This window comes from Ranitomeya imitator, chromosome 8, assembly GCF_032444005.1.
Source record: "Ranitomeya imitator isolate aRanImi1 chromosome 8, aRanImi1.pri, whole genome shotgun sequence".
NCBI classification, from domain to species: Eukaryota; Metazoa; Chordata; class Amphibia; order Anura; family Dendrobatidae; genus Ranitomeya; species Ranitomeya imitator.
In genome coordinates this window covers 127,240,998-127,256,590 of record NC_091289.1, presented here as the reverse complement: position 1 = coordinate 127,256,590, position 15,593 = coordinate 127,240,998, and the positions used below count along the sequence as shown (strand labels likewise).

General features: G+C 46.2%; 1 protein-coding gene across 1 annotated transcript in view; it reads right to left on the bottom strand.

The window, feature by feature from the left end:
- The window catches only part of ASPM (assembly factor for spindle microtubules), a 62,381-nt gene that overhangs the window by 41,346 nt on the left and 5,442 nt on the right, over window positions 1–15,593 (bottom strand). Inside the window, exons 2-8 of the mRNA XM_069737367.1 lie at window positions 12,278–12,421; window positions 8,138–9,848; window positions 5,631–5,723; window positions 4,947–5,054; window positions 4,184–4,330; window positions 2,503–2,748; window positions 1,182–1,249 (exon numbers count right to left, since the gene is read on the bottom strand). Coding sequence (XP_069593468.1) covers window positions 1,182–1,249; window positions 2,503–2,748; window positions 4,184–4,330; window positions 4,947–5,054; window positions 5,631–5,723; window positions 8,138–9,848; window positions 12,278–12,421 — 2,517 coding nt within the window. The remainder of the gene's footprint in view (window positions 1–1,181; window positions 1,250–2,502; window positions 2,749–4,183; window positions 4,331–4,946; window positions 5,055–5,630; window positions 5,724–8,137; window positions 9,849–12,277; window positions 12,422–15,593) is intronic.

Below are 15,593 nucleotides of genomic sequence, written 5' to 3'. Positions count from 1 at the left end.
TGTCCACGCAACTGCAGTCCTCCTGCATTTTGCTGTGATGGACAAGGACGACATCAACCCCATAGTCTTTTGCGCCAGTTCCTGTTCCCTGCTGTGCAGGGCCGAGATTTGTACAGACTGTGGATCACGTAGGAAACGTCAATCAGGGCAGGAGGACAGATTGTGGGGACAGAGGAGGCGCATAATGTGGTCCAGAGAAGCTCATTAGTGATGAGAGAACGTGTTCAGATAACGTATTATCCGAGCATGCTCGGGTGTTATCAGGGTGTCTTTGGAGAAGGGCTTCAATAACATGTCCGAGTCCTTGCACCTGCATGATTCACGACTGTTAGACAGCCGCAACACATGCCTGTTAGGCAATCCGCGCACGTGTTGTGGCTGTCTAACAGTTACAAAGAGACATTTCTTTTGTCACAGAAAACACCCACAAAATCTACAAACATTTTACATGGCTTTTGCCACCTGTCACGTGCTCAAAAAATGGAGTTAAACACATTGTAGAAATCTCTGAACTCTCCTGATCCTGCTGCGTCTCTACACTGCAGAGATACTAAACAGGGTTTCTTCTGGAGAGCAGCATGTGAAATCTCTGCCCCCTCCCAAATCACTGCTCGGCAGCCTGTGAGAGTGATAGACTCCTAGATCAGATGCTGAGCTGTGGTTGGCAGCGTTTTGGAGGGGTGAAGGCGCGCACCCCTAGAGGAGAATCTGAAGAAACGTCCAGTTGCACTACAAGCAGAGATTTCACATAATGCACCGGAAAAGAAACAAATGCCAATATAGTGGAAGAATCAGGGAAGCTCAGGGATTTTTCCAAAGTTATTTCACTCAATTTTTTCTTGAGCTATTGGCAGGTCCTTAAAAATTATCAGATGGCCTTTATATCATAAATCACCCATATTTGATTAAAAAGAATTTGGAAAGAGAGAGGGATCCTAAGAAACTATATGGTCCCTGTTGTGCAGGGAAACGAAAAACAGAATAGCTTCCAATTCTGCCCAGGAATATCCGAATCTAAACAATAGGGTGAATAGACCTAAACTGCTGAGGACCTGCAGCTCTCACAAGGAGTAACTGGAAAGACCGTGGAGATGGACCCTGCAGCAAGCAGCCACCCCAAAATCTAGACGAGGGCTCGGGAAAGTTACACACAAAGAAAAAGTTTATAGTGAAAATATTACCTCCAGCCCTACACGGAGCCACAATGGATTATAGGACAGCAGCCAGTTCAGGATTTTCTGACGTTCACCTTAAAAAAAAAATTAAAACAAAAATCCATCAATGAAATGTACAAGCTGCGATTTCTACAAGTTTTCAAAATTTAAGAGGAGAAATGCCACCAACAAAGACTAAAAGCAAAACGCCCCTCACTGACAGAATAAACGTCAATTTAAAGGGAACCTGTCATGCTATATATATAGCATTATAGAACTCTGTATATCAGCCCTGAAAGGTGGTGGCCGTATCTCATATTGGACAAACCTGGACCAAGACCAGCTACACCCCTCGGACTGGACCACCCCACAGGTGAGTATAATACAAAGTCAGTGCAGGTCGGGCTGGGGGCAGGTGTATGTGGTCCAGTCCGAGGGGTGTAGCTGGTCTTGGTCCAGCACCTCCTTTCTTCTTGCTCTGTGTGAATGACTCGTTCTTGTGTCACCCACAGTGTCCTCGGCACAGCGCTCCTGCACAGATGTACTTATTTGCCCTGTTGAGGGCAGAGCAGGGTACTGCAGTGCGCAGGTGCCGGGCCGCTCTGACCTTTCCCAGCGCCTGCGCACTACAGTACTTTGCTCTGCCCTCTGCAGACCAGATAAGTACATCTGTGCAGGAGCGCGATGTCGGGGAGCAATGAAGCAAGCAGGAGGGCGGTTATCATAAGATGGGAGGCACCGGACCCGTAGCACCCATCGGACCGGACAGCCCCCCGAGTGAGTATAATAAAACGTATTTTTCTTATCTTTCAGGTCGGATCAAGGACTTATCTACCACATTATAGAACGCTGTAGATGAGCCCTGAAAGGCGGTGGCCGCATCTTATACCGGCGAAACCTGCTGACAGGTTCACTTTAAGTAGTTTTTCTTCTCAATGGGAGAAATTGTTAAGAAGGAATAGTCCAATTTTAACCATTAAAAATCAGTGGGAACATTTTTATTTCTGGTCAGAAGCTACAGGCAATGAATACTCAATCAGATGATCAAAAACAGATGGAAAAGCTAAGGCTATGTACACATGTAATGATAATGCTGAATTTTTTTTTTCTCCAGGTGTCTGCATCAAAATACGTAATAACGATCTTCCCGATCATTGCAGGATTTTTTTTGCTGCATTTTCCCCTTTATTTGGGTGCAGATTTGAAGCTGCATTTTTTTAATACAAAAGAGCTTTGATTCTGCACTTCTAAATAGATTAAAAACGACATGGACAGATAAAAAGCAGTCACAGCATGGTGCCACGTAGGTGTAAGGAGACGTAATGTCACGATGGAGGGGTCACCGTACCAATGTCCTTCCACAGGTGCCGATCCTTCCTCACTAGAAGACGACGGGCTTCGATCTCTACTTCCAGTCTCCGTATCGCTCTCACCACCGGCTCGGAGGTAAAGAGGCGGCAGGCGGATCTCCTCAATCTATTCAGCCTGCAGCGAGCGGTGTACGCCTTCAGAGAGACCTCCTCCTTGGTGGGAGCCTTTGGCACGCTCACTTTATGACTGTTCTCAGCCCCAAGGATCAAAGCGGCTGCATTAACTATCGAGAGATGGAAGTACATTAGACAAGTGTACAGCGGTATCAGGAATCGGTCATAGTGATGATTTTTTCATGTTTTGGCGCTTTTATACAATAAAAACTATTATTGCAAAAGTAATTATTTTTTCTTTGCTTTACTCTGAGGGCTACTTTTTTTTTATTTTTTGCTGATGATGCTGTATCGCGGCTCGTTTTTTGCTGGACAAGATGACATTTTCAGCAATACCTTGTGTATTTATATCCGTCTTTTTGATCAGCAGTATGATAATAAAGCATCGTTTTTTATTTTTTACAGTGTTCACTGAAAGGGTTAACTAGTGGGACACTTATAGGTCGGGTCATTACGGATGCGGCGATACTAAATATGTGTACTTTTATGGTTTTCTTTTTATTTACTAAAGAAATGTATTTATTGGATGATTTAGTTTTTTTTTTTTTTTTACAATTGTAAAATTTTGGAGGGGTTTTTTCCACTTTTTTTTTTTTTACTTTGTCCCAGGGTGATCAGACACTTTGCACAGCACTGTGCTAGATCAGCAATCTGACAGGCAGTGCTGCAGGCTTGCCGGCGCCTGCTCTCAGCAGGCACTTGCAAGCCACCTCCCTGCAGGAGCCCTGTGGCTATTTTGGATCCGGGGCCTGCAGGGAGGAGATGCTCGGAACAACGCGATCACATCGCGTTGGTCCGAGGGTCTCAGGAAAGCACGCAGGGAGCCCCCTCCCTGCGCGATGCTTTCCTATGCCGCCAGAACGCTGCGATTATGTCTGTGACCGCTCCTGGCACATAGTACCGGATGTCAGCTGTGATAATCAGCTGAAACCCGGCCGCGCTTCCCCTGTGAGCGTGGCTGATCGGTGATGACTATCCCGTCGGTGGTCATAGGGGCCCAGACCACCTCGATGGGATAGTATGTCTAATGTCAGAAAGGGGTTAATAAAATTTAGATATTTTTAATCATTGGTTCTTATGTACATTTTTCTTTATATGATGCATTTTGATTGTAGTGAACCCTTTACCTGTCCAGGTTAGTTTTTTTTTTTGGCACCTCATTCTCCCTTATTATTTAAACCGGTGGGATTCACTAACTACTGCCACAACCCCACCTTTAACTCCTGCTCTAACCATGCAGTCTTGTTAAACCCGGAGTAAGGAGGAGGCAGCACAAGTGCAATGTTCACTTTTCATTAAGGGAAAGCTTGCTTGGGTACTTTCAGAACTCCCACAGAAGTGAATGGAGAGATCCGTGCATGTGCCGGCCACCTCTGATTTCCTAGCAGAACCCAATTCTAGAGCTATTTGCAGATCCCTGAGGTTGGACCTGCATCTGTTAGACATGTATGCCATATCTTGTGTATATGGTGGAAATGTCTGATTTGGGAATAGTCCTTTAAACTTTGGTGAAACTCCAACATGTCCAGATCTTATGTTACTGACCTTTCATAGAATCCATTTTGACAGCGAAGTCATCAGGTGTGAGAATAAAGTTCAGCCACCAGGTAAAGCCCCGTTCCTGCTTTGCCATCCAACGTTCATCATAAAACATGTTTTTGGCAGCAAATGGCATGGGGTGTCGAGGGATGACTGAAATACAAAATTGGCCTCCAATAAGTGCCACGACCTAACAATATAGTAATGATAACACGGCAAGGTGTTATTACTACCAGGTCCAGCAGATGATTGTATAAGGCTTTCAGGGGACAATGCTGCTCTTAGGCTAAGTTCACATTAGCGTTTGAGTCCACAGCGTGGTGCTGCAGACTTTTCCTTAAGCTCCGCCTACTTCTGCATGCATCCTGCGTACCCATCTTTAACATTGGGTACGCAGGGACATGCATTGTCCGCTGTTTTGACGTGCCCGCAGAACGCAAGAAAATGCAACATGTGTTCGGCGGGCATGTCAAAACGACGCACGCGGACATATCCGCATACAACGCATGTCTCTGCGTACCCAATGTTAAAGATAGGTACGCAGGATGCATGCGGAAGTAGGCAGAGCTTAAGGAAAAGTCTGCAACACCACGCTGCGGACTCAAACGCTAATGTGAGCCCGGCCTTACACTGTATAGAGGTAAACCGAATGCAATACAAGTGCACATATAATGCAGATACCATAGAGCTATACAGTCCTGCACTGCAAAACCCATCATTTATAAGCACAATCATCCTAGATCCTACTCCAGAAAGGCAGATCTGGTACCTGTTTTGGGGGGCTTCATGAACGTCAGCTTGGACTGGGCAACAGCGACTACCCTCTTTGAATTCTTAAACGTGACGGCCGACTGCAGCTCTGGCAGCTCCGTGCACTCTAGAGCCGAAATGTAAGGAGGAAAGGATTACTGCAGTCCTGATAAGTCAGACATTGTGTTTTATATGGCTATAATACAAGTGTAAAAACACAAAGTGTTAAATTTACAACTTAATGACTCATTTATTTCCCTAAACCTGTGTGTTAGTATGGGCCCCTACCGCTGCTCTCTCCAGGATCCAGCGCGGTTCTGCTCCTCTTCTCAGTGACGTCACCGCTCTGCAGACTCTCCGGGATCCAGCGCTGTTCTGCTCCTCTTCTCAGTGATGTCACTGCTCTGTAGACTCTCAGTCGCTCTAGGCGTGACCCGGACGTCTCTTTTACAGTGTAATGAAGCCTGGCTCTGACGCTCCATAGACTGCCACTATAAAAGCCCCTTCTGGGTCACACAGTGCAGCTATGTCACTGAGAAGAGGAGCAGATCGGCGCCGAATACCAGAGAAGATGACAGTAGTGAATATATTAATACAGGTTATGGAATATAAAAAGAATTCACAGGATTGATTCACTTTATGGAAAGGGTGACGGGAGTTCTTTAGTCTTCCTTGGAATAAAACCCCTTTAACTTTTCCATACCTTTCTGAAGACTTTTGACAAAGCTGCTTTTTGTTTTCATACTTTCAGCTTTAACCTTATGGACTTTCCCAGCATTTCTCAGTGCTGAATTGGCTGTAAAAAATGGTAAGACACAGATGTCAGTGGTGTCAAATGAAACCAAGGCGCGACAAACTAATGACCATTTTTCAAAAACAAAAACTGCTCTGGAAAATAGATGAAGCTGCCAATTCATAATTTACTTAGAAAAATCGTGGAATTAAAAAGGGGCTCTGGCATGTTGTATCTTCAGGAGCAGAGCGTTCCCCCTGACTCCCTTTCTGAGGGCGGCGTGCTCCTGAAGATTGATGACATGAATCAGCGGTATGGTCGTGCTCCAGGTCAGAACTGAATACTCGCATCTAATCATCCTAACGCATAAAGGCTGTAAGCGGACCGTGCTCTACAACCAGCCACTCCGACTGAAAGGTAGCCGGTAACCTTAGAAACGGGCAGTAAACTATAACATTAGAAAAGCTCTTTGCTCTTGAGAATGTAGATTTTTATTAATGGGTAGAGCCTTTACAAGCATTGTTCAATTTTATCCATTTAAGAACTTAGGCAATGTTGTGGGGTCTCTGGGATGGGTGTACCTGCAATATTGGTAAGACGTCATATTGTATCAAAAGCAGATCGTCACAGCCTTATAGAGCAGGTCCCTGGTTGGGGAGCATGGTCTAAGGTGGTTCTGGAATATATACCAGAGCTGGCTGGCTAGTGGGCTAGCTACACTGACTGGCTACTCCAAAACTGAAGCATCCGAGATCAGGTCTGTACCTGGTATCACGGCCAGTCATTGGGTTCTGACAGAAGCAACATTGGTACAGAACAATCCCAACAACTAATGATGATGGGTGACCGTGGGGATTGTGGGAGGTCAATGCAAAAGGGATGTCCTGACCCCGCCAGGTAAGATCACAGCTCCGCAGACTGTTCTGCCCTGTGACCCGTCAGCTGCGCTTTATCATCATTGAGCCAATGAGTGCTTTTTGGTGAAAAATAATCTCATATCTTAACCCAGTCAATTTTCATAGGGGTTTTTTTGCACTTTTGTTTTCTTTTTCTCCCTTTCTTCTAAGAGCCCTAATTTTTTTCTTCTTAATTTCTACAGTCACATAGACATGAGCGAATATAGTCAGCTCCATCCTTATTCAGCAAACTATAGCACTTACCGAAAAAGCTGCAGCGGGAACCCGGACACCTGGAGCGCTCCCGATAATCAGGTGTCCGTCGCCGCGGCTGCATGTGTTGCGGCTGTGTGACGGTCACAATAAATACATGGAGAACCTGTGTGTTGGGACTGTCACACATCCACGACACGTGCAGCTGCAGAGCTGGACAGCTGATTATCGGAGCGCTCCAGGTATCTGGGTTCTTCATGCAGCTTCTTCGGTAAGTGCTATAGTTTGCTGAATAAAGAGAGAGATGACGATATTCGCTCATCTCTAGTGAGGACCAGTTTTTATTTTTGCAAAACAAATTGTAATTTCTCATGACCCTATTTTATTTATCAATGTACTTAAAGCAGGGGAAAAAATATCAAGTGTGGTAAAATTGGGCAAAAAATACAGCATTTGTTATGCTGTAAAAATTACCTGACAATACGATTCTCCATGTCAGTAAAACTAGGGGGCGATGACCTTTATTGTCATTTATTTAGTGTAAATGGTTCGCCCTCTTTCAGGAAATTGGGCCACAAGCTAAGAAAAAAAATAAAGCATCAGGTATCCACCCTCATTGGTTTCAGGCCGAGCCCAGCGAGTGGCTAGTGCAGTGACGCGTGCTGCTGACATGACGTTTCTCCATAGCCAAAGGGCCGGGGCTAGGAGGTGGGGAGCCAGCGCCGGCAGCAGGGCTAGGAGGTGGGGAGCCAACACTGGGATTAGGGCAGGCAAGTACTGCAAAGTTTAGATTTTACTATGGAGACCACTTTCCTGAAAGTAGATTTTTTTTTAAAGCACCTAAAGATGTTAACTTGTGTCACCATTTTTAGAGATTTGTAAACTTTCATTATTTGGTCAATGGAGTGGTGTGAAGTTTTGTGTTTTTTGTGGTTTTTTCATGGGGACCTGATATTTTAATTGATACCAATTGGGATAGATGCAAACTTTTGATTTTTTTCTTACTGCAGTGACCAATAAAATGCAATTCAGATTTTTCCAGATACAATGTCTGATAGCACGTTTATTTTTAATGGTGCAAAAAAGAAAAACAAAGATTTATTTGTAATACATATTTATGGAATCTTATAGAGGTTGTCCAAAATAGATTCTTTTTTTTCTGGCTCTTACAAGGATCTACTTTTGGGGATAAGTGCCCCCCTCCCCCCCAATCAGGGCAATAAATTATATCTGTGTATAGGCTATAAAGCTCTGTTAATCCGGTGCTACCAGAAGTAGCCAAGTGTCAGACAATCTGTTTTGTCACTAGTGTATAAACGTACTGGCATGACAGGCCGGCGGTCAGACTGTCCTGTACGTGTTCCTTACCTGCTCTGGCTGGCGGGGCGTGCTTGCTGCCATGCTGTGCCTGGACACTCGGTCTGGACACCTGTATTTTCTTGGCCTGGGTGGCAGCACTCTGCAGGGAGTCGCTGGAGGACACAGAGGCATCTCTAGAGATTTCCTGACTTTTTCTCTTGTGACCACAGATGGGTGTGGAAGCTTTCACAGAGGATTCAGCCCCGATGGCACCTGGCACACTTAGAACTGAGAAGTCTGACACAGTTACCACAGGCAGATCTGGGAGAACGACTTGTAGGTCAGCAGAACCATCCGATTCAATATTCTTCAGTCTTCGGCGGGATTTCAGATGAGGTTTATGTTGGATTTCGTTGCGATCCGCGGCCTTGACTTTGACAACAGTGGCTGATGCTATGGGAGGCTTCACCGGACGCTTGGTGCCAGTGTCACCATTCATCAGCAGAGAGTTAGCCCGCTTGTCATGGTCTTCCCCAACTTGTACATTAGTAACAGCATCCGATAATATGGGCAGATCTTTCACCTCCTCATTTTGTAGAGAATAAAGCCCATGCTGCCGGCCCTTTGTAACAGTGGATGTGATTACAGGTGGTTTTCCTGGAATTTCGGTACCAGTTGCACCAGCACTAACTGGTCTTTTGCTTCCATCCCCGGTACTCGGTTTTGTAACGGTGGAGGATATCATTGGTGGTATTACACGACCATTAGAACCAGCTCTATCATTGTTCAAAGATGCCAGCCTTTCATTTTGCTTCTTTACACAAAACGTCAGTCTGGCACTTGCCGGCTGAAGCTCCTCTATAGCTCTGCCGGGGAATTCTTGGTTTATACATTCCCTTACACATTGTGTCATCTTCACCTCTTCATGGACAACAGAACACTTACATGAAGGTGAATTTAAGGATAAAGGTTTAAAAGCTGAAGACTCAGGCGTAAGGAAGTTGTCCTTCACAAACTGATCTGGAGACAGGATTGGAGTCTGTGATGCCGCTGTTAGATAGTCATCCGAGACCGCATATCCGTGGTTTACAAAGGGGCCTGGTGTGTGTGTCTGTGGGGTCTGTACAACTGTCGGTGGGGTCCGACTCCTGGAGAGGACATGTCTGCCGTGTTCATGTGAAGACTCATAAAAGGAGTGAGAAGTCTGTGAGTGTGTCACTGTGACCTCAGAGCTACAGCGCCACGGAGGAGAGGATGCTCTATCCTCATGGATCACACTTGGGGTGCAGATAAAGTGACCTGGATGGCTGGGTGTGGAGATAATTGGGGACACGGTCACACTGTTCACCCTCTGATCACTCAGGGTCCACTGCTCCTCAATGACCACGTCCCTGTGTATAGTGGATGTAGTGGTGACCTCCTGAATGGTTTCGCTGTACTCTGTACTACACAGGACAGAATAGGTTTTTGACCTTCTGAGCGATCCGGGAGCAAAGGCCTGGAGCTGGTTAGCGAGCGGACTGATCACGTCAGCCGGGACCCTATTCTCCACACTTTGTCTAGGCTCCGTCCCTGGAGGGGGACCGGACACAGGTATGGATAGATTTTCACAGGACTGTAGTGGGCTTCTTGTCCTCTTTAACGTCCCACGTGTGCTCTCGTGTGTTACGCTGAAAGTTTTGGTTTTGCCGCCATTAGGACAAGGCCCCTTGGTCTTCAGCACAGAGGCTTTGGATCCCACTGGTGAATACTTCTTTTTTCCAATATTCCATTTGCTTCTCTGGAAGAAAACGAGCAATATTAATTAAAAAAAAACACAACCAAAAGCTGTGTAACAGACAGAGCAAACGACCTGGACCATCAGTGTGCCGCATGTGTGATAAATGGGGGCATCTCTACACTGTTTAGTCGTAGTTCTCTGCACCTATCAGAACTTCACTTTGTGCCAGAAATTTGCTCCTAATTTTTCAGGTATTATTGGGGCACAGTGTGGCATTTAGGGCACGGTGCCATTTCAGCAAATCAACATCCCCTGATAGGACAAAGTACAGGAAAGGCTCTAATCTACATGATAAGTGTTCCAAAAGCTATATACAAGGGACAACCCCCCCCAGTGGTAGTAAAAAATATTTGTGAAAAAAATCTCTGTGTAGAATTACATGCAAGTGACATAAGTGCTTACTACCCGGGAAGGACCAGTATGTTTATATCATGGACAGTCGGAAAATATACCTAAAAAAAATAAAAAAAGAGCACCACACACCAACCAAATAGTCCAATAAAATAATTTTTTATTATAAAAATTATAACATTAAGATAAAAGTGGGAAAATTGCACAGGTAAATATACGTGTGTTTAGGCTCTTTGCCTTCGTCAGGAGGGGGGGAAGAAGGCAAAGAACTGAAACGGGCGTTGGGTGAGGACGCCATTCGGGAGTCAGGGTCTCACAATATTATAGTAAGTGATTCTGCTCTGTTGATTTGTTTCGATTATTTTACATTGATTCCCTGACTGCCTTTCAATCCCCTCTCACGGCAATACCTAGGTTTCAAATATCAGTGATTGTACACTGAATTTATTGTTTTTGATAGATTCTATAGTAAACCACAGGGTGCCCTTCACTTTTACGTCATGGTACTATTTTTCAACCGGCACTTTTATTGTTTATTGCAGATGATTTGATTCACTATCACATAGTATGATTTTGGGATTTTTGGGACTCGCTCACATATTTGTTTTTTAGTGGTACTTCTATGGATTCTACTCGATGTTAGCAGCACAATAAATTTCTGTTGAATATATATGCAGCCGTGATCCATTAGGTTTTTATACAGTTTTTCTTCTTTGGAACCTAGATGTACTTACTCCTGGATACGCGTCCCTTTTCTGTATTTTTGGATACATATTCATACCGGATTTTAAAATTGGTATATTTACCTGTGCAATTTGCCCACTTTTATATTATTGTTATAATTTTTATATAATAAAAAATTATTTTATTGGACTATGTGGTCGGTGTGTGGTGCTCTTTTTTTGTTTGTTTTTTATGATAAGTGTGCCACACGTCCACATAACCTTAATAGATGGTAACTGATCCCGGGTCACCACTTACTGTGAAAAGAAATCTCACTGAAAAGGACTTTCAGGACTAAAAATTAGAACATTTTTATGAGAAATTGTAAAACTTTTGGACAAATTTAGAAACTGTGATCCTAAAGATGAAACGGTGCCAGTATCTTTTGCTTTTCAGGTTATGGCCATCTGAGGACAGCTGAGGGCACATCTACTACAGAATGCAAAGTAACTGGCGTCTGATAGTAAGACACCTCCAAATCCGAGCTCGCCAACAATCAGCATGGGCGCCGGATCAGATGTGATCATACTGGCATCATGCCACTATCTGTGGGAATCAGAGGCCAACATGTTTCAGGGTTTATGAGTTTTTTTGAGCCAAAATCAGGATAAATAATGATAAGCAGTATAGACATACTTTATACTTTCTGTCTACGATTTCCTCATTCACCAGGGTGCTTAGGGTTGGTAGTAAAGGGTACTTTATGGGCACTAGTGACGGCGTATCCCGGTGAAGTAGCAGGGGGCACTTCATAAGGACAGTGACCGTCACCATTTACAATCCACTTTACAAGGGTTTTCCAGGCAACATTAATCCTGTAACTGCCTGAGAATCATTCTTACTGATCACCCGGAGTATCACTAGCATCTCCGCTTCAGGATGGACTTTTCACATATTTCATACAGGGCAATCCGCTGATCTGATTTTTCAGATAAAGCCGCAGAAGTGCTCTGTGGCAGCCAATTAAAGAGGTTGTCAGAGAAAAATAACGCATCACCCAGAAGACAAGATATATAGAAAATAACACAGACACTCATGAACCAGCAGGAACTTGAAAGAAGCGCAGGCTGCCCAAGCTCCGCACTGAGTCAGGATGGTGATGTCACTGATCCAACAGAAGCTGGACCGCTGCAGCCTGTGATTAGCTGCAGCCGTCAGGTAACTTTCAGAAGTGCACCACCATAAGGCATCGGATGCTGCTCTGCTGAAGTTACCATACCCTTATCACCCATATGGCCTGACAGAGCACATGTACAGGGTCCGTCATTGGGGGACAAGTCCTTTAAAGTTGGTGAATCCCCTGTTAATCCAAGAACCTATATTATATAAATATGTTCATCAGTTTAGACCTGTACCTTTTTCTTCACCGGAAGCTCCGCGCAGCCCAACAATACGGCCTGGTGCTTCACCACATCATTTACAACGAATGTGACCAGTTCTCGGATCCCACCTTCCTCTAATGGGGTCCATGCGATTGTCAGCGGAAGAGACTCAAACGGCTGCACAGGAGAAAAACAAGTTATCAGAACTGAAGGTGTATATTATTATTATTTATTCTTATAGCGCCATTTATTCCATGGCGCTTTACATGTGAATATCTTCTATAGGGGGCACATGGGGGGTGGGAGACATTCACTACCATCACACAACACTACTAGTGATATATAGCACTGCTGACATCACAGAAGTGACGGCTCCCCGGCTGTGCCCTTCTGTCCTCATCTCACAGTATGGTGCACCAGCACATGGCGGCTCTCATCCATATAGCATGCAGGACAAACACTTTCTACCACCCACCCTATGTCTCATGGGCATCAGCAGGCTTCTAGTAGTCCTCTCAGCTAGTGACTGATGCTAGATGACAACACTAACTTTGCACTAGAGCCAGCCACCATCGGTGCCAGTGTGCACCCCTGAAAACACAACCAATTCATAAGTAAAGAAGCAGGGCCTCATAACCCTGACCGACAGAAACAAATGTGAGACCCCCAAAAAATAACTTTTAATCATATGTTCTTATAAAATGGACTCCTAAGTATTAGGCTTGGTTCCCATTGCGTTAACGGGAACGCGCTAACGGACAGCGTTGCACGGCGAAATTAACGCCGTGCAACGCGTCCGTTAGCGCGCCCATTCACGGCAATGGGAACGCGCAGCACTAGCGCGTGCCATGTTCAGCACGCGCTAGCGACGCGCCAGTGTTTCCTGGCGCGCCGCGGACGCTGCTTGCAGCGTCCGAGGCGCGCCCGCGGTCCGTTCCCCACTCTCGCAGATCGGGGATCTGCGAGAGCGGGGACGTTACCGCGACCCCGGGACGCGGCCCCGATAAAAACATTGCGTTAGCGCTAGCGGGTTGCGCTAACGCAATGTAACCCTAGCCTAACACAGATACGCAACAAAGCCTCACAGGGTGTTTTAGAATCCAGTAGGGCTGATCACATTATGCCAGACAGGGATGACAGGCCTACCCAATGCATAGGCGCGCATTTCTCTCACCCCACCTGGCAGTGGAGGTTGGCACCCTAGTATTGTGCAAAATGGTGTCGCGGCTCAGTATCAGTGTCCCTGATCAGCCCAGTACATACCCTGTCACAATCTAAATATATCTCTGCCAAAGATTAGAGGCCCAAATATGCACAGAGAATGGAACAGAAACCATCAGTGCTCCAACTTCACACTATGCTGAGAGAGAAAGAAGAAGTGTTATCTGAATCCCTCAGGTCCGATCCCCGGGGAAATGGACAATTCACACGTGACTTACTATAAATCACACTGTGCACCACATAAATCAGTGTGAGCCATACATAGACCTATCAGATAGGTTAAAGGGAACCTGTGAGTGGTTTGCATGTGATTAGGTATTCATGTGTATGGCTTCTGACAGGTCGTTGATCCCTGAATGCAGCGCACATAGAAGGTCCGGATTGTGGAGGAATTACAGGGCTCAGCATGAGAATCCAGCGCCAGAACTGATGTGCATGGGAGGGGGGTAGTATTATAATGGGGAGAGGAGTCAGGGATCACTTCCAGGTACCGCACACCCCCGAGACTGGAAGAAATCATCAACATACAGAAAAAAACATAAGATTTCTCAACAACAAGACCATTAATATGAGGCAGAGAGGTAGGACTAGTGTAACATTTCCATCACCCGTATGCCCATATTAATAGATCATAAGCATCCTGGGGGTGACTGACTCCTTTTAATGAAACACATTTTTTCTAGTAAAATCAGTTATATGCGGCCAAATGTAAATACAACTGGTGATAAGTAAGCAATCGACACTTATTGTTAGTAGTCTGGACACATCCTCCCCCCCGTGTTATTCAGGGGACCGGTGGGAGACCCCAACCTCTGTCCACATGGCCACAAAGTGCTGTGTCCCTGCTGTCAGGGAGGGCGAGAGAACGGGGCGACTAAGGATTGGGTAGGCCTGTCATCACTGTCCGGCATAATGTGACCAGCCCTACTGGATTCTAAAACACCCTGTGAGGCTTTTTGTTGTACATTTTTTTTTAAGAATATATGATTATAGGTTATTTCTCTAGTCACCTTCCACGACAGCCACTTCGGAGGTTGTCTTCCCCGCCCTAATAGGGGACAGGAACACAAGAGGTTAAATACCCCTCCCCTTCCTGCACCGCCAGTGTTTTCCTGTCCCCTATGGGGCATGAAGAGTTTCTGAAGGGGCTGCCGTGGCCGGCGACGGAGCTCCACTTACCCAGAAGCCGGGCGGCATGAAGGTCGGGTTTCCCTCCTTGATAATGCCGCTCCCGTCTCCTCTCTTCGGAGCGACTCGGGACCCTCCCGCCCCTCCGGCGCTCCCTTTGGGGGCAATGCGGGGCGGTGATGTGCTTGCCGGGGGCCTCCTGCAGCCCCCCGGTTCCCTCCTCCACAGCTGCAGCGCTGGAGGTGGCGCGCGTCCCGGGCTGGGGCCGGAGAGCCTGATGACTTCCGGGTTAAAGCGCGCCACTTCCGGTTCAACCAGGAAGCGTGCCATGGAGCGCACGCCGGCCGGCAATGGCGTCCAGCAGCAGAAGCACGCCATACAAACAGAGTCGGGGGCGTTCTTGGACCTACCCCAATCGGGCCACACGTGGGGGGAGGAGCACTGCACGCTGGACCACCGATCCTTATAAAAAGATCCGGGTAGCAAGGTAAGCTGTCTGACTGTTAGCAACCTGACGGACATGGACAGTGACAGACCCCCTTGCTCTGCATCTGCAGATGCCAGCGTTCCCCCTCCTACCAAAGTAAGTAGCAGGTGTTGGGCCCAGCTATCCCCTATATACACATGTGCTTTTATGTATATATGTATATATAGATATTCCTCTAAGTGGCTTAGCAAACCCTCTCTCTCTCTCTCTCTTAGGGAGAAAAGGTTTCCGACCCTAAAAAGTCAAGCCGCAAATGCAAAGTGTGTACGGCCAAACTCCCATCAACATACGGGAAAAAGCTCTGCCAATCCTGTACGGATGAGGTCCTGCGCGCCGAACAACCCTCGCTGTTGGATAGCATTAGATCCCTCATTAAAGATGAGGTCCATTCTTCTATGGCTACCTTCTCTCAGATGTCGGTGCCTCAGCCACCCCCTCCAAAAAAGAGGAAAAAAGCCCCAGTAGAATCCGACCCGGACTCGGGAGAAATCCAGTCCTCAGGTTCAGAGGATA